The sequence below is a fragment of the Pipra filicauda genome, unplaced genomic scaffold (genome assembly GCF_003945595.2).
Source record: "Pipra filicauda isolate LSUMZ 115617 unplaced genomic scaffold, ASM394559v2 scaffold532_size348037_pilon, whole genome shotgun sequence".
In the NCBI taxonomy this organism is placed as follows: domain Eukaryota; kingdom Metazoa; phylum Chordata; class Aves; order Passeriformes; family Pipridae; genus Pipra; species Pipra filicauda.
In genome coordinates, this window is record NW_024104679.1 from 120,703 (window position 1) to 145,076 (window position 24,374).

General features: G+C 40.4%; 1 protein-coding gene across 6 annotated transcripts in view; it reads left to right on the forward strand.

Moving 5' to 3' along the window:
- Nucleotides 1-16,439, forward strand: part of RPGRIP1L (RPGRIP1 like) — a 39,766-nt gene extending 23,327 nt beyond the window's left edge. For 5 of the 6 annotated variants that reach the window (XM_027715823.2, XM_039387142.1, XM_027715821.2 and 2 more), the window contains exons 16-23: nt 1,105-1,232; nt 2,147-2,230; nt 5,036-5,207; nt 6,315-6,439; nt 9,259-9,442; nt 11,267-11,351; nt 13,117-13,250; nt 13,970-16,439. In XM_027715823.2, coding sequence (XP_027571624.1) covers nt 1,105-1,232; nt 2,147-2,230; nt 5,036-5,207; nt 6,315-6,439; nt 9,259-9,442; nt 11,267-11,351; nt 13,117-13,250; nt 13,970-14,061 — 1,004 coding nt within the window. In that variant the 3' untranslated portion in view covers nt 14,062-16,439. The other variant, XM_027715838.2, reaches the window with a different exon arrangement.
- Nucleotides 16,440-24,374: the final 7,935 nt, after the last annotated feature.

The following is a 24,374-nucleotide window of genomic DNA, read 5'->3' on the forward strand; positions in this document are numbered from 1 at the left end:
CGGAAGGCTGCTTTCTACAGGAGGCTGCTTTCTGCAGGAGGCTGCTTTCTACAGAAGGCTGCTTTCTACAGGAGGCTGCTTTCTACAGAAGGCTGCTTTCTGTGGGATGTGCAGCATGTTCTACAATTATATTCATTGGGACCTCGGGTTTTTTTCAAACAATGCTTTCAACACCACCAAATTTTATGTTCAGTTCCCTATGCACAGGCTGGCTTTGTTGCTTGCTGAATTTGCAAGTCTTAATTATTGCAGGTGCAGCTTTGCTCATAATGGCTTAGGGTAAAAGGGGGGGAAAAAAAACCAAACTGGGAGGGACCCCCACTTCACCCATATCAAATATCAGGGCTTTCTATCTGGCCCAAATGTCATCAATATATCCTTATCAATAAATGAAGAAACGGTGTAATTTAAACTGGGAGGACAAAGGTCTTCATATAATAGTTGTAAAGCATCAAAAAGGTGCAAACTATGGAGATTATGGTTAATAATATTTCATATATTATATGAATAATCTGTGGGGATGTTGGTTTACATTTTGTGCATTATTTCAAAATTGTGCCTAATTTAAAAATAATTTTAAGGTATCCTGGCCAAGACACTCTTAAGAAGTATTGAATGTTCTGTGCTGCTTGCTTTTACTTTTAAAAATGTCAGATCAGCATATTCAGTGAGCTCTAACTGCCCACTTTTGTAAAGAATCTGGTTTAAAAAGCCCTTATAAAGTGATACTTTTGCCAGTAATTTAAATTACATACCACTTTTTGGGACACTTCCAACTGTTGACATACAAAACTGTCCTAAGGTTTATTTGCTTTGAAGAGATTAAAATAATGAACTTGACTTGAACTCACTCTACAGCTTGCACAATAAGTATTGCAGATTCCAGTATGAAAAAGTCATATTTTGATTTTTGGATCATACATGTGGAGCCAGAGGAGCTGTTGTTTCTGTTTCTAACATGAGCTACAGATCTCTTGTCACAAACACTGTCATAATGCACAGGCACAAGTCAGCCAATCTCTAATTTGTGGGGCTTCCTAGCTTTTTACTAAAGGGCTTTATTTTTGAAATGAGAATTAATGCAATCCCATATTTATTCCTTAGGAAAACCAGGACATGTTCAGAATTACGGTACCATCGAATACTGGGTCAGGTTACAAGTTCCTATGGATCAAGCCATTATTCCTTACAAACAGACATCCAGTTTTAGGGAACATGAACAACCATCCCAGGTATGTTTGGGTCTCTACTTCATAGAGAGAATTACTTCATGGAGAAGAGAAGCTTTAGGGTGACCTAATTTTCTTTTTCAGTTCACATAGTTTAATTCAAGTCTTGATGTGTTGAAAGTTAATGGAGTTAAAGGTTCTTGAACTGGAAAACAGCAGTTGAATGACAGGTTTTTCATATAAAGAGATCAAGAACCAGTTGAATTATACCTTTCCCAAAGAGGCAAAGTCTGAAATTCAATTATTTATTTTTACTGAAATTGTCATCAGAACATTTGAAAGTATTATATTTAATTTTTTTAAGCCGTGACAGATTTTGTGAACATGTTATTCTAGTACAAGATTCATGAATGTTAAACCAACTAGGTGTCAGATCACTAGAATGGGTTGTTCAGAAAAGTCTCTGAGAAAATACTCAGAAATGTTTGAGTATTATGATATTACTTCACTTTGGGTTTTTTATTGGGTTTTTTTCTGGATATTGAAGAGAATTTTGGTAATATAATGCACAGCACAATCAAGTTAAAATAAGAGTCACAGAAAAAGAAGGGACTTCCAAACATAACAGTTGATTAAGAAATAAAAGCTATCAGGTGGAAATGTATTAAACACTAGAGTTTTTAATGGGCTTTTTTTAATCTAAGCTGTTTAAATTACTCTAGGTCTGGAGTAACTTTAATGTTTTATATTATTTCATAATGTAAGTTTATATTATATGACAATCTCAATGGGTTCCATGATGCAACCTGAGAAGTGTGTCATGTATGAGTTCTGATAAATCATCTCATCCATTTAGAATTGAATTTAGTGCCATTGGACTTGGCTTTGAGACAGATCAGGGTCTCTCCTCATTTACTGCAGTATAAGATGGTTAGACTATGGCAGTAAATGGTCTTCCTGTGTTTGTTTTGTGACAGAAACCAACCCCCAGGCGGAGGCAGCGAGCAGCACAAGCAGACAGGAGAGTCTCTTTTCTGGATCTCAGTACAAGACAGGGAGCAGTAAGTCCTGATTATTTTTGTCACACCTGTTGAAGCCTGAAAGGCTACTTATGGCTCAGTATGGACAATGTGTAGAACTAATAATCAGGAACACTTGATTATTTTAACAGCACAAGCCTGGCTTGTCCCAGGCAATGAGTGACAGCACAGTACTGCATACAGGTGGGGAATACAGTGCAGGGATATTTGTGTGACACCCTCAGAATTGCCTGATGTGCTCCACACTTCACAAGCTTCAGCTTGCACAGGCTTAGGGCAAATTCCATCAGGACCAATCCAGTCCCTCTGCACTGTGTTTTCAGCTCTCTGCATCATTAAAGTGTCTTTGCACAGTGCACCCCTTGCACCAGCACAGAAATGGCTCTGGAGGAACCAAGCATGGTCCAAACAGCTCCTGAGGGTTGTGCCAATGAGGTGCAATAGGGGACAGTTCAGAGTCACCCTTTAAATGAGATTTATCAGCCGAGATTGCACACGCTGTGAAAACAATTACACTGCTAAATGTGGGATACACTGTCATCTGCACATCCTTCCAGAGTCTGGGAGAGTCTGTGTGGAACTAACTCAAACATCTCTGCTGCATACTGTACATTTTCATTTGATCTGAAATAATTTGTCTTCAGAGAACTAAGAATAGGCTGTCTTTAGTCTTTTAATTAAATCCACTAAGTAAAGGAAAGTTTTTCAACAGGTAATTTTAAAAGGTTATGAGTATTAATATTACGTAATAATAATAATAATAATAATAATAATATTGTGTTGCATTAATTAAAAGCTAGCTGTGATAAGTTTTCCTTTCATAAATGCCTTGATTTATTTTTGAAATGTTAACATCAGTTTTCAATTAACAGATTCTGCTGTTGTTTAGTTTACTATGAATAGAACTTTCTTGTGAGCTATACAGTATAAACTGGAAATAATAATTAAGTCAATCTGTTGCACTTATTAACTTTATAAAAAACCAAAAAGGCAAATGTTGGTGAATAAAATCTTCTGAGAGTTAAGATAAGAAAAACTGAAATGTTAGCTGGATAGTCACACACACAGTGTATCTTCAGCTGTCCAAACAGTCACTTTTCAAAGTTCAATTTTTCACAAACTGGGATTTTCCAAGGGAGACAGCTACTTGGTTTCCATCAGGGTGGGCACCTCCCCTAGCTGTTTTAAAAATCTAAGTCTCACCATCTGGCTAGAGACAAAAGTACTGTTAGACCTAAATAATGAAATAGCTGGGCCTTCTCAGATGTCCAGATCTTGGGGTGAAATGGCAAGAGAGTGTCCCTGCAAGAGAATTAGTTCAGCAGATTAAAACAGGAACAGCCTGTTTCATTTTCCAGTTCATTTTCTGAATAGCAAAGAATCTAATTCTTGATTGAGGTTCTTATTAATGTGATACATGCCAAAGCAAATAATTGTTTTCAGAAAAGGAAACTGGCTAAAAAGATTTGACTCCCCAAAACTGCTGTAAGAATTGTCCAGCCTCATACACAGAAGCTACAGCAGGGGTAGAACCAGTAATGATAATGCAGGGAGGCCAAGGAGGACATAACCCCCTGTCCAAATGCTTCTCCAGTAAATTTATACCTACTTTTGTGTATTAATTGTCTACTATATATTAAAGGCTTCCTCTTATTTTATTCATAACTTGGGGCTCTGTTGTTGAAAATAACATGGAAGTACTTTTAACATTTACAAGGCAATTCCAAAGGGTTCACTGCAATTATAACAATGACTTAACTATAGATTTGAGATAGTAACATCCATACCAAAATCAGTTCACACACACAGAGGTAAAATTATGTGCAGGCCTGTTTCTGTATGTGTAAAGTTACCTGTCAAAAGTTCCCCTGGGGTTCAGTGAACTACTCACAGCAAATCCCTTTGTGTTTCCCGACTGGCAAGGGATGCACCTCGAGGAGTGTGGAGCTGTGTGGTGTCAGCAGTGGTCTTTGGGGGGTTTGTGAGCTCTGAGAGGCCCCACTTAGAGGGAGGTGCTGGAGCAGCCAGGAGGAGGGTGCAGGAGAGCTCAGAGGGCCTCACTCAGGACCACTGGTCATAGGGCTGCAAGGTGATCGACGTTGGTCTCAGTGAGTTTCCATCCTGGCCATATAACCCAAGTCTGGCTTTTTGTCCCAAAGTGCCATAGGAATGGGACAGTTCCACTTGGGCTGCAGTTCACAGTGGTGCTGCTCTACTCGGGCGTCATCATGGCCGGGTTCGTGAACGAAGGTTTGGGGAGGGCTCTGCCCACGTTTGTCACAAGCACACCGGTGGCTAAAGAGGCCAATACGAGACAGACACGTCTGGTTGCAAAAGGCACAGCAGAAAGACTCCTTAGGAGGTAAATTCTGCAAGGCACGGTTCTTTCTGCGCTGTCTTTTCTCCTCAAGGGTGATCCTGCTGCGTTCTCAAAGGAGACAGCTGCGTTAGAGATGGGGTGTCTCCAGAGCTCCTGGGTGGAGGCCAGAGCAGACCAGTTACGGTGATCAGTGTAGAACTTGTAGGACAAGATGAAATATAAATGAACCTGGAAATCTTAACAGGCTGTATATACATTGACAGGTACAAAATGATTATAATTGTTATGTTTCCACAAATACACATAGTTGGAGAACTGTCTTTCTGCTGTATCAATTATATGTTCCTGCAGCTGACACCTTCTTTTGCCCTGCATTGCATAAGCAACACAATTGTTTAAAGGCTGTGGATAATGAATGTGGGCCACAACTCTTCAAGTTTTGAACTTTAGTAGCTTTTACTATTCAAGGAATGTTAGACAGACTGTAAGTGTATTTTTTCCTACAGCATGTGGTGCAGGAGGTCAAACAGCCATCAGAGGATCAGGGGAAGGAGGTGGCTGAAGGAATTCAACAGGGAAAAGAAGAGCTCTCCCATCTCCCTGAGCAGCAGTTACCTGAGCAAACATCAGCTCCTTCTGCAGATGAGACAGAAGTCATTGAAGAACTGGAACCAGAAGGTAGAATTCGTTTTTGTTAATAAGTAGCTGTATTTTAGAAATTTTGGCTCTTTCCATTTTCATAAGCATTTCTTACTAGCAATGGGAGCTGCCTCATTATGAGAAACTGAGATTCTGGGGTGCTTTACAAGCTGGAGCTGGGTGGTGGATGATCTTCCCAAATGGAAACTGTATTGTAGTTGATTGCAAAAATCTGGTATCTTACCTAGATTCATAAAATATTAAAGGATATTTATATTCTCCCTTAGAAATAGGCTCTTCTAAAGAGTGTTTTAATGAATATGCTCCTTTTGTGTGCAGGTAAGAGCCAATGCTGGTCTCAGAAATCCTTTCAGGCAGTGAGAGGAGTGGTATGCCTTATCACATCTGTAACTTAAAGGTGTTAGAGGCACATTTATTTAAAGATTATATAAGCTATAAAGATTTATTTCAGATTATATAATTTATTTAAGATTTTTTTAAAGATTATATAATCCTCTTCCACCTCTGAGCTTAAACTGTTTAGTATTGAAATAAACCAAGTCCACATTACCAAGTTAAAAGTAAAAGCACAAGCAGAATGCTAAAATTTTATGTTTAATTGTTTTCAGCTTCTGCATAAGAATTCCTTAGAAAGACTGGAAAAACGTGATGTTGTCTTTATTATAAGTAATTTGCTTCAGAGAAAAAAAAACCCTGAATGCTCTAGAAAATAATCCATCTGCATACAGAATTACTTTTTTATTAAAAAAAAAAAAAGATGCATTCTTCTTTTACATGTGCATGGTTTTAAAGGAAGTCAGAGGAAATCCACAAATTCAGGCCACATTCTTATATAAAGCTGACAGTTGTTCATACCCCAGTTCATCACAGGACTTATGTCATTCTATTTGCCACCTTTCATCTGGGAAATATTACTATTTTTTTAACAAACCAGGAAAAAAATACAGTTTCTGTGACTCTAAAGGTCATTGATTTGCAGTGTTAATCTTCTGCAATGAAGAGAAGATTTACCTGGCACTTAATTCTTTATTTATTAGAAAAGGAAATGTATTACTATCAGATTTCTCAGCAAGTCTCAGATTGTCTAAAATAAAGGTTTTAGCTACATTGATTTTTTTTTTTCAGATCAAGATGATAGACAAGAGGATGATGCTGTTGAATCAATAAAAACTGACAGTGATGACTGTATCATTTCAAGTCCAGTATCCACAAATATTAAACAGCTGAATCAGAGTACATATGGCAATTTGGTAAGACTAAGAGAAATAGTTCAAGCCTAATGTCCTCTAGGAGCAGCTTTGCTCTACTAACCTCAGTTTTCAGTGAAGTTGTACATGCAGAGTATCCAACCTCTTGACTTCTTGAAACCAGCAATTCAGGACATGAAGTCATAATACACAAAATAGTGACATCTTGCCTTTGTTGTACAATCTTTTACTGTTATTGTTGTGTTTATTGCCATTTCCTCAGCAAATTGGGACTCCAGTTTATAATGCCTGTTAATATGCTCTCCTCCACTACCAGAAGAGGGCTGTTTGAGAGGGCTTGCTCTCCTCAGGGAGTTTTAGAACAAGTAGACCTTCTTTTAAAGGACCAGGGGTGTAATTTTATATCCAGTCACTTTTAACCATTTTTAGTGTTCTGCAGTGGGATATCCTAGAGGTAATTCAATTTTTTGAAGTGCTCTTTTCAAGGTTCTGGGACATCTTACAAAGTAACTAGCAACAAGAAACACGTGTGAGAAATATTGGCCCTTTTCTTTCAGCTGTAAAAGGTACATCTTAAAAGCTGTTACACATCTTCAGCTACACAGAGGTGTAGAAATGCTGTCACTTCTATGTTCTTAAGATACAGAAGGTACTTTTGAAGCTTGAATTATTTATATGTAAAACGTTAAAAAATTTTCATCTGTAATTTTGAGAACTAAAAGGACTGCTACTTATCAGTATTAATTCAAACTGTAATACAGTTGCTTTGTACTTTTCTAGTCATCCTGTATTTTATTTTATCAAAATTATTTAAGAAATAATGAGAATTTCTGAGACAATTTTGTGTGTAGATTCATTTCAGGTTCATCTGTTTCTGCCTTTCTCCACTGGTCTGTTCCTCTGGTAACAAAGGGCCTGTTCATGAAGGGTAGATAAAATAATAAAAGCTATAAACTACTAAGGCAACACATTTGATACAAGTTGGATTTTAAAAGCATGCATTGGTTTATTTGAATTCTTGAGCTAGTTACAGAATATGGCATGTCAGAATTGTTATTGAATTTGGGGGTTTTTTTTAAAGATTAAAAATTACTGTTTTTTATCTTTTAAGATAATTACCCTTCTGGTAATCAAATAGTGTAAATACATTTTGTGATTTTTAGAAATCATTGTGCTAATTATCCTGTAAATCTGCCAAACTGTTTAAGCCATTTAAGATCATACTGGGGGTTTTTTGCATGTTGCAAATTAGACAGTTCATGGTTATTTCTTACATTAATCACCAGGGATATCTAACAGATTTGCCAGTGCCTGGCTGTACCATTTGCTTCTTCTTCCTATGATGTAGGATTAATCACAGAATACTTCATTTTGTTTCATTTTATTTACAAATTTGAATATGAAAACCATAATTCAAGTCAAGGACCATCACTTTAATGATCCTTGGCAGTCATTTGACTTACTAGATTTTAGGCAAAGAATTCCTTTAACTCTTTCATCCTTCTGTGCCTATCCCAGTAATATTGCCAGCTGGAGTAGTGGAGACAGAATGGGGGGGAATTTTTTCTGTCATCCTAGTTAAATTTCCATTAATCAACTGAGTAGTAAAATAACCTTATTAAAATAATCAGATTTGGGGTTTTAGTTGAAGTGGCTTAAGATACATAATAAAAGGAAATGTTTGGAAAGAAGAGGGTAAAATTCTTCAACAAATACTGAAAGAACTTGACAGCAATGGAAAGTGTTCTCCATAATGGATATTTTTACAATAGGATATACCTGCTTTTCAGTTTAATTATATAATTTGCTTGGAAAAATGTAAGCTATCTCCATAATAAATAAGAATATTGATTTGCAGTTCTGACAGAGTCTAGGAAGCTAATCTTTTGAATATGGTTTAGTCCTTCAAGTGATTTAAGTTTACAATCAAAAGTTGTCAAAATACTTCAGTATAGGGGAAATATTTCTAATGAAGTTATGAACCTGAAAAGAAAGAAGTAAAAACCATTCTTTGACATTTCTGTACTCCAGCAGGTTCTGTTTGCTCTCTGAAGAATGTCATCTTTGATGCTCACCTGGGTATTCCAACTTTGATACCACAGTGGCTTTTCTTTCTTTGAATTACAGAGTTAACCAGGGCACTGCTTGTGATTCTTTCTCTTGAGTCTGACATTCCCACTGAAATACATCAAACTTATTAAAAGTTATCTGCACACAAATACTCCAGACTTTGCAGAACAGTATGAAAATTTCACATAAGGAACAGAAAAATGTAACTTCACTTAAAGACAATAAAAAAAGACTGTTAAAATTAACAATATGGTAATAAAAGTAATATCCCAATTGTTCTTCAACAACTTGTAAAGGTATGTTAGATTTACCTGGGAAAGTTCAGTATTTGACATTCAGTTCCTTGCAAATACATTGTTACTTTACATGCCTAACAATTTGTGACTTGATGGATTTTTATTGAACTGCAGGAGGTACTAACAATTCTCTTTCATCTGGAAAACTTTCGTCCCCAGTATCACTGCAACTGTTTTAAGCAGTTACAAGATCAGTTGGCTGTGTAGCTAAAAATGATGACAGCTGAAATTTCTGCTTCAGGCAATATTTGTACATAAAGATAACCTAATCTCCAGCAGACTGTGGCTATTGCAGAAATATTTTAAACATCAGACAGAAATCAGCATCTCTTGCAACAACAGTCTTCAGTACAAACCCTGGGGCTTTGGCTTCTCCTTGTGTATATGTAAAAATCAGCCAGTCAGCATTAATGAGACAAAACAGCTGATGGTTTACATGTATGAATGTTGGTGGGGGTTAATTTGGGGTTATGTTTGCGTTTTGTTTTGAAACAGGAAGCGGAAAAAATCCGGATTAAAATCACCTCCCTTGGTCTGAGTGAGTCCCGCATTACCTCGGATGACACAATCCAGCAGCTGTTTGTGGAGTGCAGATTAAACCATTTCCTGGCAGAGGAGACCCCCCTGTCACTCCCCAAGCCCAGGGCTGGGCAGAGGATTCACTATAACTACAGCACTGGTGAGTGGCAGGTGTCCTGAGCAGGCAGGTTCCCTGAAATGCCTGCAGTGAAACCTCCTTCCTGCCCACGACAGTTTGGTCAGCTGTGTGCCCACTGCATTGGTCTGCTTTCCAAATATTTTAGGAAATATTAATGGTGGTTTTTAAGAAATGAGGCAAAGATGCAGTTCTCCAGTACAAAATGAAATACTGAAGTAGGCTCGTGCATGAAATAGTAACATGACAATATATTTAAATATGCTGGTAGCATGTCAATTTTAAAATTAGAGTATGCCCAACAAATTTATATATTCTTTTTAAAAGAGCATGATGAACTAATTTTTCAATTTACATGATGATACAGCAAAAGAAAAACATTCTGTCTAACCACATACAACTAAAATACAGTTGAAAAGAGAATATGTAATTGGACTTGATCATCACTTGCAAATACTAAAAACAACTTTTTAATATGGGAAACTATTCACCCATGTTTAATACTAATACATTGCTAATCATTTCATAATACTTTATATTTACACTACTGGCATACATAGAACTATTGTAATAATTGATAATTCTCTTGTTAATGATTTTCCCAGCTATTTCTTAGTATTTCAATTATTCATTAACTTTTTCTTTCCTGTTAAAGTCTATTTCAATTAAGATTCAGTCTGAGTGCTTCATGTTGTCTTGGACTTTTAGGTGACAATCTCCTGGAGCAGGTGAATGAGTTTGCTATTTTTGACAAATCATTAATACAGACATTCAAATTAAACATTTTTTTTTTAAATAATTTTGTAAAAGTGGCTTTGCAGAAGTGGTGTCACAGTCAGATCTTTAAAACTGCTACCATCTACCAACCTGATTTGAGCTGTAACTTGCCAAGGAATTTCCTTACTTAGTAAGTAAGTACCTCATAAACTATTGGCTAAAGCTTTTAAATGCTTTTAATTTCTCTTGCTTCAGGAACTCTCATTGCTTGGAATATAAGAAGCTTTTAGAAGGTATAAAAGTTCTTAGACAATATTCTGATTCCTGTGTATATCAGCTACAGTCTGAGCATATTAGTTGTTTAAGTATCAACTCTGCAAAATTAAACTAATGAAATGCAGCAAAATTATCATGAATAGAAAATAAAACTGCAGTAAGATTATAGTAATGAAATCTGCATCTGTGTTTGCTACAGTTTTACTGCATCTTCCAGTCATGTCTAATTAGATTTGAGCATGCTGAATATTGGAGGTTAATTGAATGTTTTCTTAAATAAAAATAAGATTTGCATGGGTAGAAAGAAATTTACTTTGAGCTTAGAAGGAAACTAATAGTCTTTTAGACCTTTGTGTGGAGAAAATCAGGGTAAAGCCATAAATTATCTAAAAATTACTAATTCCTTTAATAAATAAAACATTTTATATTATCTATATCTGGAACTGCCTGACTGTTTTAAAAAGATCTAAAATAAATAGAAGAGAATGAATAGTAAAAATGTTGGAATTTAAAGACAGATGCATTTCTGGCTCCTCCTCCCCTCAAAAGCAAATGAAAACTGTTCCAAAGAGCTATGTTTGTCCCTCAGAGGGATATATATTCATTCAAGTTCTGTCCTAGCAAATTTTTTTCTTAAAAGAAAAAAAAAGTAATTCCTTTAGCACTTCTTCAGTTTTTGCATCCTGAATTTTTATACTATTCCACAGAGTTAATTTGCAAGAAAGAAGGTACCTTCTTAGTCTAAGATGCCCAAAAGAAACATTTCTTTTTCTTCATTCTTTTCTTCATGCCCTTTCTCGTGAAAGGTTAAAACCAACTGATAACTAATTATATCCATTTTGATTTCCTTTGCAGTGATAAATGTGGATAAGGCACATAATGGTGCAGAAAGAGAGTATCTCAAGTCCATTCTTCTGAAGGCAGATCCACCTGCTGACAGGTACAGATCAGTGCTGGAAACCTCTTACAGGGCTCATGGTTGGCCTTGTCCTACTCGAGGTAACCCCCAGAAATCAAGACATAACTACCCAGGGTGTCTGGTAAATAAAGAAGATGAGCTAAGGGATACCAAAGATCGTATTGAAATGTTTTCCTAAACTTCAAGCTCGGAATATTTTTTAAAATTCCAAAAGTCCAAGTGATTGTGGTCCCGTTCACACAAGTCCACCAGTTGGAGTATTCCCATGGGATCCAGAGTGCAAATCTCCTCCTTCCTGCTTAGCAGCAAACATTTAATCCAGTGTTATCATCCTGGAACTCTGAGAGGTTATAGAGGTACTCTGATTTGCATCTGGTTTGCTGAGCTTGCTCTTGTCATGTAAAAAACCTGTGTTTGATTTGAACCCCAGGCTGGGTCTGTATGAAGGATTCTCCCCTTTGGCAGTAAGTTACTGTCCCAAATGTTACTATACCTGCTTTTAATTTATGCTTTATTGAAAATTTTAGTAATAGTGGTAAGTTAAAAATTATTCCAGCACTAATCTCCTCTTCTATCACTGTCTTAGGTGCCAAGCTGATTTCCCCATATTGATTTGATTGATCACTGACACTGAATCAAAACAGATCTATTCCCAGTACCCAGTTTTATCAGTTGTTGTTATTATAATTTTCAAATATTAATATTAATATTTATCTTACACATCTAAGTATTTCTTTTTTATTGAGTTTTGGCAATTTTGCTTCTGCTTAGCTCCTTGTCAAAACCTAAGTTAAATCAATTATAATCGAGCCACCTGTTGAAAATAGCTGTGATATTTTCCCTTTTTTGCCTCTAGACCATTTATTTAAACACACATTTTCAGTAGGTCTCTGGGTTTAGTGACAAATATTTACATATATGTATTGGCAGAACAACAAAAGAACACAAAACCAACTAAACAACAATCCTGTACCCAAAATTCTCCTTCAAAAAGGAAACAGTTCAGTACTTTCCACCTTTTGGTGCAATTCTTCCTCCTCCAACAACTTCCTTTCACAAGTGGTGCAGGGGAAAAAAACATTTCAAGCGGGTTTTTTTGGAACAAGTAAACCTATGACAGGTGTTAAAAATCTCTTTAGGAAAATCTGTGTATATTTTGTATAAGATATCCTTTCCCACTGACTTGGATTTTGCACAATTTGAGCATCACCCATTTGAAATTATGCTGACTGTAACATTTTTAGGCTTTGAAGCACACAGGCATTCACAGTTTGACACAGCAAATGTCAGCTCTGAATTCCTGTCTAAATTCCAGCTCTAAATTGTCAGTCCCAGTGGTTTTGGCCTCAGCACAAGCCACTAACTCAGGTCAGCTCTAACACAGCACAACACAATTATGTGTTACATAGAAAAACTCTGTTTGAATGCAACAAGTGTCATTTAAGTTCACAGAAGAAAAGCAAATATTTGGTATAGTTGTTGGTAGAGCCATGTGGATAAGGACTGTACCACGGAGTGATGGGCAGGAGGGGAAATGAATCAGTTCTGGGGTTACAACCTCTCTGTCCTTTTAGTACTGCTCAATAATCCTAAAGGAGGAGGGAAGATTTCAGAGAAATGATCTCAGAATATTCTTGCAATGGGAAATGTTGAATATAATTCACTTTTAAAATAGTGTGGGTTTGCCTTTTTTATGGGTTTTTAATTCGATTTTTAACCTTTTTTGAAGGTAAAATATCTTTTTTGTTTGTTTGTTTGTTTTTTGGGGGGGCTTTTTCATGTTTAGCCTAAAATTTACAGTGGTCAGTGATCCCCCAGAAGACGAGCAGGACCTTGAGTGTGAGGACATTGGTTTTGCTTATGTCAGTTTGAAAGAGATATTCCAGAAGCAAAGAGATATCATTGAGCAAGACATTGATGGTAAGTTTTAAAGAGCTCTTTTTTGTTGACTTTTGTAGCCTAAAAATTGTCCCTTGAATTTCTACTTTTCCTTGCAAGACTTACTGTGCAAGTAATTGTTGGACATTGTTTCAATCTGAAACATTAATATTAATATTAATTAACTCATGGCTTCCACATTTGTTTGCAGAAGTCTGCAAAGGCAGGACCCTCCACCCCACAGCTTTCACCATACACCTTAAAAAAAACCCCTTGGAACTAAATGAAAAAGAAAACCCCACCCCCTTCTGGTTTTCCACTAAGTTCATTTGCTTATAATAAAACCATCAGGCACACAGTGTAGCAAATGCATTAATTGTTAGATTTTTACTTAAAACTATTGCTAACTATGCATATAATGTCTTTAACAGAGTTTGGAACATCTGTATTTACATATTGTGAAACATCATTATTTTATATAGGCAATTACTATACTGATAGTTTTTTATTTCACAGTTAATTCCAACATTAATACTTCTATTGTTGTACATTCTGGTTCTTGGACTCCTTTGTTTCTAGTAGGCTGAGGGGATGAATGAGAAGGTTTCTTTATTATTTCTTTCTTTCTTCTCTTTTCTTTTTTTTTCTTTAGCATATGATAGGTGCCTTTTAATCTGTCCAAACACCCAGGGCAATCATTAGAACGCAAGTGAAACCTTAAATTAAATGGCTCCTGCTGTTCTCTGCTGTTTCCTTTCCAGTTTTGGATTGCCAGGACGGCCGTGCAGTGCTTGGAGAGCTGCGAGTGACCGTGGAGGCCCTGCAGGCCCTGCGCTCGGTGCTCGAGGAGTGAGCGGGGCACAGGGGCCTCTGCCTGCAGGAGTCCTGCTCCTGGTATAGAGACATGGTGATGGTGCAGCAAAAAGCAGATCTTTGTCATTCTCACAGGATATTTACTATATCATTTATATGGAAAGGATGCCTGATGTGCAGCTGTACAATTTTGTATGCTTCTCAGTCTGTTTTCTTGGTTTTAAGGTCCTTGCTGAATCACATATCAACAGCTGATGGTATCAAGGTCTAACTCAGTCCTAGCAGTCTGTTTTCAAACCAAACCTGCTTGTCAATGATCAGATACCAGCTGAGGGTACTTTGTCTGAAGAAATAAGTGATGGTGACCCTCCAAACAGAAATGCTTGTAGGTTCTTACTCGGAGTAGTCCCATGCCATTCCTCTCTCAGGACAGGGGCAGGCTGCAGGATTAGCTGCTCTCAGACCATGGTGCTCAGGGCAGGGTGCAAACCTCCAAATCTGGAGCCTGCTCAGCTCCCCTGGGCACCCTGTTCCAGTGCCTGACTGTCCTCAGAGTGAGAGCAAGGAGATGCATTTCTAAACATGACTTCAGTCCCAATCAAAGCCAGGGCTAGATCTAAGCACGTGGGGCAGTTTTTGCACTTAATGTACCATCTAATAACTTAATTATTTTTTTTTAAATTCTGGAGATGGCATAAATATGACCATGTTTGTCATTTGTTTCAGCCATTTAACATTTTGCACAAAACCCAAAATAACAAAGCATTTTAGTGTTGATTTTCCTGGTTTGCAGTATGCCATCAAGTTACCATGCAGTTTTATGAAGCAGTTGATACAAAATAGGTGTTATTGTTACCAATGTGGTTCGCTCAGATAATTTTTCTGTACATTCCAGTGGTAAACAATTTGTTATGGTTTATTCCTGGGTTGTTTGGGGTTTCTTTATATTAGACTTAGATTATTTTAAGACTAAGGAAACGAACCAATAAATCAAACAGATCAGTCTTACACTGAAATTATCTTCCTAAGTTTCATTCATGAATTCTTCACACATTTTAGATTTTCAAAGATTTTCCCTGAGCTGTGAGAAACAGGGATATAAATATGTAACCTCTGTCCACACCCATTCTATGTATCAAAATATCTGTTACTTCAGGGGTCCAGCATCAACAGCTGCAAGACAGGCCTTGCACATGATCTAGCAATGATTTGTTTAACATTTTTGTGGATTTGGAAAACAACCTGTTTTCTGTTTAGACAAACTGTCATTCTTGTTGAATGCAAAATTATTTCCTTATGTATCAAAGTCACAAGAACTTGAAAAAATGTTGGGAAAATGTGGTCCTTCTACTACAAAAAAACTCAATTTGAACCTTCTTTTGCTTGAATGACTGTTATCAACCAGTAGTTATTCTGATTACTGACTCATAAACTTGCTGATAGCCTTTGACTTCAGTTATAATGAACAACAGAAAGTGTTTTACCTTATGTACAGGGCAATTTTCCCAGAGAAATTAAAGGTGACGCCAATCAGCGTCTGACTCCAAACACACAGTACACGAACAGTAAATAAAAATCAGCAAACTTAATAAAAGAACTTCAGAAAATCCTTACAGGACATCTTCCTACATTTTGAAAACATTCCTTAATGTTCTTTGCTCTGCAGTAAGCATTGTAGTATACCAAAATCAGACCCATCTGGAAACTTGCCAACAGGTTGGTAATGTCAGGGGTATAATTTATATCCCAGGTGAAATACACAACAATGGGTCTGTTTATAACACAGTGTCAGATGTGGATCGTGCATAGGGACTCATTTTCCCCAACAATTAGACATGTAGGCTGCTGCCCTTGTTTTCTCATTTGTCAAAACAGGGGTACAGGGCCTTTGTGCAGCAGTCAAGGGTGAAGCACAGGGATGACTTTTTTTTCTTATTAATCTCACAGAGGCCTGCTAAACTGCAGAAATGTTGCTAATAATTTTAACCTCTTCAGTATTTGCGAATTTCATTTACACAGTACCCTTAATAAACAGAACATGTACCATTCACAAACTCTACAAAATGTATGCTTCAGGTATTAAGCATGAAATGTAGGGTTTTGCTGAGGTCCTTGGATCTTTATGGTGCTGGTTAAGTGTGAAGGGTGCAAGGACTAACTCAACAACTTCAGCTTTGCCTGTTGTTCACAAACATTTTCGGGGTCCCCACACAGTGACTTCCAGAGCCCAACAGAGCCCAACCCCTGCTGACTGTGGTTAGAATTGCACAAAAAGGGGGAAAGTACTGAACTGTTTCCTTTCTGAAAGGGGTTTTTGGGTACAGGATTATTGTTTAGTTGGTTTTGTGTTCTTTTGTTGTTCTGCCCATACACAGATATCCTTTAACAAAGGGCTGTTATTTTTTTCCTTCTCCACAATTGGAGCCTCTTAATTTTGGATTTACAATTGCTTAGAGGGAGGAGTTTGGTCTTCCTCATAACTCATCCTCCTGAGCAAAACAGTCTCATTAAACTGAGACACAGCCCCATAGCCCTCACAGCCCCCACAGCTCTCAAACACTCCATATCCCTCACAGCCCACACAGCCCCTGGGAGATAGTGCATCTGAACCTCACTGAATTATTGATACGGGTCAGAACCAACTCGCTGGGACAGTGGGTGTGGAAGGACTGGGGCTGAACCTGCAGGTCCATGGTAAGGCTGCCATATCCCATACAGCCTGCAGCCAGCAGGGTCCCCCAGAGCACAGAGCTGCAGGGCTGCAGCCAGCACACTGTGCCCTGCACAGCACAGCCTGGCACTGAGGGACATGCACAGCACAGGCTGGCACTGACTGACAGCCCATGCACAGCACAGGGTGTCACTGACTGACAGCCCATGCACAGCACAGGGTGTCACTGACTGACAGCCCATGCACAGCACAGCCTGGCACTGAGGGACATGCACAGCACAGCCTGGCACTGACTGACAGCCCATGCACAGCACAGCCTGGCACTGAGGGACATGCACAGCACAGCCTGGCACTGACTGACAGCCCATGCACAGCACAGGGTGTCACTGACTGACAGCCCATGCACAGCACAGCCTGGCACTGAGGGACATGCACAGCACAGGGTGGCACAGCCCATGCACAGCACAGCCTGGCACTGACTGACAGCCCATGCACAGCACAGGCTGGCACTCACAGCCCATGCACAGCACAGGGTGTCACTCACAGCCCATGCACAGCACAGGGTGTCACAGGCTGGCACTGACTGACAGCCCATGCACAGCACAGGGTGTCACTCACAGCCCATGCACAACACAGGGTGTCACTCACAGCCCATGCACAGCACAGGGTGTCACTGAGGGCCATGCACAGCACAGGGTGTCACTCACAGCCCATGCACAGCACAGGGTGTCACTCACAGCCCATGCACAGCACAGGGTGTCACTCACAGCCCATGCACAGCACAGGGTGTCACTCACAGCCCATGCACAGCACAGGGTGTCACTCACAGCCCATGCACAGCACAGGGTGTCACTGACAGCCCATGCACAGCACAGGCTGGCACTGAAGGCCGAGCAGCCGGGCTGGCAGTCCGGGCACCTGCCCACCCCACAGCCCTGCAGCTGTGACTGGCTCCAGCACCCCCCCTCTGGCCTGCAAGGCACTGACCACATGTCCTGCCTGGGAGGGAACACTGAACTCTAGAATTACAGAGACTCCCCTGAGTTTTCTCTCTTCCTCTCCTCTGATTGGCAACTATTTTTTCTCTCTTTTCTCCTCTCTTTCTTCCTTCCTTCTTTCTTTACTTTTAATCTGTTTTTTGTTTTACTCTTTTCCTTCTCTTGGGGTAACTTAAAACCAGTTAATTGTGTTTCACTAAAGCTGGTATATTGATTGTTTGTAGTGGGTGGTTTTTGTGGAATGGGTCTTTGTGCTAAGTGTTTTAGTGAATGCTTCTCTTGGTTGTACTTTAGTCCTGTAAAACCTTTTGCAAAAATAATTTTTCTTATTTTTCTCACTAAATTAAAAGAATTTCTCTTAGAGTGTGTGGCTCTTTCTCCAGATGTGAATTCAAGGTTATAATGAACCAAAAGACATTTAAAACGTCTTAAATAAAATGTAACCACTCTGGGCAGCTTATGGCTGGGGAAGTCTTTGTCCAAATTGAGAACGTGTCTTCATCTGTGAAAAGTAAATCAATAAAGCAACTTTTGTCATTAACAGCCTAAAAATAAAAAGAGAGATCAGTCTGCTGTTCAAAAGGAAGGGTTGTTCAATAAGCTTTTTGTCCCATCTCTTCACAGAACAGTGGCTTCCCAGACTACTTGATTCTCGAGACCAAAGGCAAATGTATTTTGTGGCCCATAGGCTGGAAGGGGGACCACACTGGCTATTAATAACCACACACATTAGTAAAGCACAGTCACACAGTGACTTTTATTCTTTAATTCACCAAAAAAGAACAATAATTAAGTGGAACTGGCCAGTGAGCTTGTTCTGTTACTGACCCCAGAGGCTGGGGAAGAGGGACCTTGTGACTGCTGTTAGACAAACAAAGGCATCAGATGGAAACATCCTTGACTTTACCATAAATGTATTGCAACTGCTGCCACAGCTCAGACTGAAGTTTTGCCTGGGCTGACTTCGTGTTCTGCTCTTGGATGAAAACAGCAGATGCTAAAAGCTGTTGGATAAAGAAGCCTCTGGTGAAATGAAATGGGAACTCAGACACTATGCAGTTGTTCTTCACATGTTTTCATGCTGTCCACTCTCCTCCACAGCAGTCTCAAAGTGCCAGTTGGGGATCAAGTTTGGAACTGAAGCTCAAGAACCATCTACTCAGAATTCACTGATTATGTTGTTTCCTGTTACTGTGTCTGACACAAGTGACAAGAGTAGCATTTTTTACATCCCATGAATCACAAAGGATTTCAGAATTGGGTTATGTGACATAACTCTCTTCCTGCTCCCCTCACCACAGTAGCATAAATTGGGATACCAGTGCACAGGGCCAGGGCAAAGCACGGGATTTGTGTCAGTAAGTGGCAGATATTAAAGCACAAATGCTTTGGGGTAGAAGCCAGAGCAGTGCTTAGGAAGTCATGGCAAGAGAGGGATCCCTGCTGTTGAGAAGGGTCACTCCTGGGAAGTGGATTAAAGAGAAATACCTGAATGGCTGGTTTAGGGTGCAAAAGAACAAAGAGCAGCTATTTTTCCCGCTCTGATGTTCTGGACTATTTCAGTGATAAACAGCAATGGGTTCTCATGCCCCCCCACAGGTTAAATCAAATGGAGCCTTATTCCCAAACACATCTGTGGTGCTGACATGCATCCCAGGAAGCATTATGTGCCCCTGCACCCAATTCCCATGCAGACAGAGGCCACCAGGCACATCTTTACCACAAGATGAATTTTCCTGTGTTGTACAAGTAACCACAGCCAGCCACCCAAAGGCAAGGGGGCTGAGCAACACTGACTCCACACACTCCTTCAGCCTCATCACTTGAGCAAGGGCACACTGAAGAAGGTTTCAGGAGCTCTAAAGCACACAGGTGCAGCATAATCTGAACCCTTGGAAGATTTAATTCAGTGCCATTCTAGTACCACAACATGGGCTTTTATATCACTTGTAAGATTTTAATTTTTTTTTTTAGCTTAAACTGTGGTAAGTCTTTTAGTCCAACTGGCAGCAGCTCAGGACTCCTGTGCTGTGCTCTCCTGGATAGAACAGATACATCCAAACAGAGGGTTTCCTCGAAATTGCATCTAGCACTGTTTTTAAGTCTTCTGCTGTGAAGATTTCAACCATGTTTCCTCCAAACAGGTTTAGAAAGTGCTCATCCAATCCTGCATGGAAATGCTGGTATCTGAAATGTTACAGTGTGTGGGTGAGCAGAGCTCATATTTTGTAAATGAGAACAAGAAAAGATATTTTCTTCTCTAAGAATGGAATTAAAACAAACAATCCAAATAAATAAAAATTGGTGTAATGTGGTCATCACCAAATTTTTTTCCTTTTGGTATAAATTGTCATAATTATTATTTACTGATAGCAATTAAAAACTGATCCTCCTTGATACAGGCACAAGCCAATATATTAACTGTGGATCATGCAAATAATGTGGCATCAGAAGCTTCAAAGAAGGGTTTAGCTGCTTTGCAGCTCGCATTCCCCGTGCTCTGCCCACTGTTTGTTCAGCTTCACTGTCTGGAGGGGAGGATTTGGTAAGAATCCAAGGAATATCTGTTCATATTTTCAAGATTCTGGAAGTTATGCCTAATGGGTCCCTGCTGGTAGCGAGTTAGTCAATACCTGAGCCTATAAATGCTGAGCTCAGACCAAAATGCCATCCTGCAGAACGGTGAACTCCAGCTTCAGGACAGTTCTGCTCAGGAATTACCCATCAACACTGTAAGTCACAAGTGCTGCCCGGCAAGTTCAGGTGGTACCTTTGTAACAGAAGGAAAGACATATGTTTTAACATGTGTGACTGTATCTGAGACCTTCCTCACATCATCTGTGCTGTGAAAAGCACCTTTCAGGAATCCCTTCTAAGCCTCAGCCCTACAAGCTGTTCCTGCAGGCAGAAATCTGTGAGGAGCCCACAGGAGTCCAGGGCTCTTTGCACACAGCCAGGCCCAGCTCTGGGTGGGCTGGGCTGGGCTTTGTGGTGACAGGGTGTCCAGTGCCCTGAGACTGCCTCAGGCACCTCCCCACGGAGCAGCACAAGGTAACACCGAAGGCAGTGCACAGCCGGAGCACGGAGCCGGGCAGCGGGAAAATGAGGTGGGAATGGAAAATGAACAAGTACATTTTCGGCCTCGTAAAGGATGTCTGGAGTTTCAAAAGAAGCTGAACAGGAGCCAGAGTGTGCCCAGGTGGCCAAGAAGGCCAATGGATCCTGGCCTGGCTCAGGAACAGGGTGGCAGCAGGAGCAGGGAAGTGATTCTGCCCCTGTGAGGCCACCCCTGGAGTGCTGTGTCCAGCTCTGGGCCCTCAGCTCAGGAAGGACATGGAGGGGCTGGAGCAGGTCCAGAGGAGAGCAACGAGGCTGGGGAAGGGACTGGAGCACAAGTGCTGGGAGGAGAGGCTGAGGGAGCTGGGGGGGCTCAGCCTGGAGAAGAGGAGGCTCAGGGGAGACCTCCTCACTCTCTGCAACTCCCTGACAGGAGGGGGGAGCCGGGGGGGGGTTGGTCTCTTTTCCCAGGCAACCATCAGCAAGACAAGAGGGCTGGGTCTGCAGCTGTGCCAGGGGAGGGTTAGGTTGGATATTAGGAAGAATTTCTTTGCAGAGAGGGTGCTCAGCCATTGGAATGGGCTGCCCAGGGAAGGGGTGGATTCTCCATCCCTGGAGGTGTTTAAGGACAGACTGGATGTGGCATCAGTGCCATGGGCTGGGAACCACAGCGGGGTTGGATCAAGGGTTGGACTGGATGATCTCAGAGGTCCCTTCCAACCCAGCTGATTCTGTGATTCTATGATTCTATGAAAGCAGATAGCACCAAACCACAAAACATGCACATTTCACACATTTACAGTCCTCAGGTGTTGGTTTGGATACTGAGGTCCATGCCAAGTGTCCCCTGGGGCACCAGTCCTGCCATGCAGATAGGAAGAAGAAAGTTCCATGGGTGACCCAATTCCCAACAAGTGCTGCGTTGTCTCCATGGATTATTTGTCCATCATGCAGAGAAACAACCTTGTCTCCTGGAAGCCAGTCTGCTTTCCTGTTGCTACAATAAGGCCCAGTTGTTGGTATTTATTGTGCACCATCACCAGTCCCATCACAATCCCCTGGTGAGGCGGGTAGGTGGGTGTGAGACAAGCTGGATGGGAGGGTGTTATTTTAAGTGACTAAACCACAGTGGCTCACTGTCATGCGAGCATCTCTCAGGTTGTATCTTAGCAACTGGCCAGCCAAAACCAGAGGATCAGCACATTTGAAATCATCTCCAGAATTACCTGAGACTCTTTGGTTAATAATTTGTGTTGAACTCCCTAAAAATAGGCACTGCTGCAAGAACTATCCTACTTCAGGAGAAAAAATAATGTTCTACCCCATGGGCTGGAGAACACAATCCTGTGTTTAAAATCCTGTGTTTTAAGTTCAATCCCTGCCTCATTGTTCAACCAGTTTTTGCCAAGGTCCACAAGGACCTTGATGAGTGTGGCTGACACATACCTGCCATTTGGATCCCAGAGGAATCTGCTTTTTAGACCCCCTTTGCTCCAAGGGTTATCCACAGCACCATGCTCACTGCCAGCTGGCCCTACCTGAGCTACCTCTCATGGACTCACCTGGAGCACTGCAAGTCCCTTCTGTGAGTCGTGTCAATGCCATTTTGGGAACATGCAGTGGCTTCTTCACAAGCTCACTCATGAAAATGAAGCTTAGGACTGTTTCAGACAGAATTCTGTGCAGAAAAATACAGCCCTTCACTGCCAACAGTAAATCAAATTAGAAATGTTCCTAAAAATTAGCAGTAGCATCAGACTAGGCTGAATTTTTTCAGTTATCTGTGGGAGACTAAGTTTCTATAAATAAACTGAAGCATGTTTTTGATGAAGGAAGTTCAAAACAAAGCCAAATTGTCAAAATAGCCAAGAGCTTTTCAAAGCAACAAAACTCTTTTAGTCCAAACATAGGAGAGCATTTTCAGACACACTGAGCTGGACAAAACAAGACTGTGTGGGAATGCACAGCAGGAAAGGCACTGGATGCTGCTGCAGCAGTGAGCACATGACCACATGCCTTTGGTAGCACTTTGCATTGACAGATTGTTTAGGAGGAGGGAGGCACTAGAAATTTTTCCCTTTTCATGAGAAAGAAATGAGATAGGGAGAAGTCAGTACATTTGGCTGGGGCTCTCAGTGGCCTAAGCAAGGAACAAGCTCCAGGCAATTTTCAAGGTTGCCATCCCCTTGACTGTGGTATTTCTCCCTTAAAGTTGGTGGCAGCTGGACCTATTTCACACAAATCTGAACGAGCAATAAATATTTCAAAGTCCATTCATTAGAGACTCCTGATTCAAAATCTACTGAAATATGACTTTTTTCATGTGTTTCACAAACCTGTTTGTGGTATAGATCATCTGCCACTCAGTGCTGTGGCTATAAAGACAAAATGTTAAAACAAAAACCTATTTACAACCACTGTCTCTGTCAAGACAAACAGCACTGAGGGCTGCCCTTGTTTCAGCAGCTCTTCCACAGTGACTTATCTATCTTGTTCCCAGCACTTGCACAGCTCTGGGTGGAGATTAGGAACCATGCTGGGCTTTGGAAGCACAACTCCCCCAGTCAAACAGCTCAGGCAGGTCCAGTTATCTACCCCTCCTCACGGCAGCAAAGGGGCCTCTGAGCAGCTCTGTGGGTGGCCAGGGCAGGGCTGGGGAAGAGGGGAAAGGTAAAAGGCAGGTTTTTTCCTATGTAACATGTCTAATATTAGCTGGGCACCTCAGCACTTGGGCCTTGTGGCCTCCAATATCAAAAACTCATGCGCTGCCTGTTTTCCTGCCACCCCTGATGTGTGCACGGCCCCCCAGGCTGGGGCTCTTCCCTGAGTTCAATACAGAGCATCTGCATCAGAAAACAAGAGCTCTGCTTAGCCCTGACCCTCCCTCACACCTACAGCCCCAAAATCATGGAAGGGCTTTAGAGCTGAGGGCCTGAGGAAACCATTCCAGGATGTGTCTCCTCTGAAAGGGATGTGGGGGAGAGGAGAGCACAGCTATTTTTCCATTCACTGCAGCTGCAATGCAAGCAATTTCTAAGACCCAAAGTATGCATTTACTGTGTTCACAGGATTCATGAATTTGGATAACAGAACAATCCCTGTAGAAACACACAGATTATACTCACAAACAATCATTCAGAGATCTTGTTTGCTTTTTGTTAAATCCAAATTTCACTCTAAGGCTGGTGGGGGATCATCATGAGAAAGATGTGTAAAATGATCTGATACAAAGCTTGAGACGCAGGTCAAATAATGCAAAGGAAAGAACCCAACAAGCTCCCTGGGCTGTTGCCCCCAAATTCTTAATGGCTGGTTAAAAAAATTATATTCACTGGGTTCATATCTCTGAGTAATCTCCAAGGGAATTTGTACACTCTCATTTTATGTAGAACAAATTTGTCATTGATTGTCCCAAAAATTACACATTACTCAACAATTCAGGAATTCAGCAATCATTCAGTCGAGTATTCATCAGCCTCAGCTGGTATAAATTGTGGCAGTATTTAAAATTCATCTGTCTTTATTATGCCCTGCTACAAAGGAAACAAGAAATCTAAGTGTATCCATCCAGCAAGCAGTAGCTTGGTCCTACAAAAGGGAGAGATAATTTACTGTAAAATGAACAAA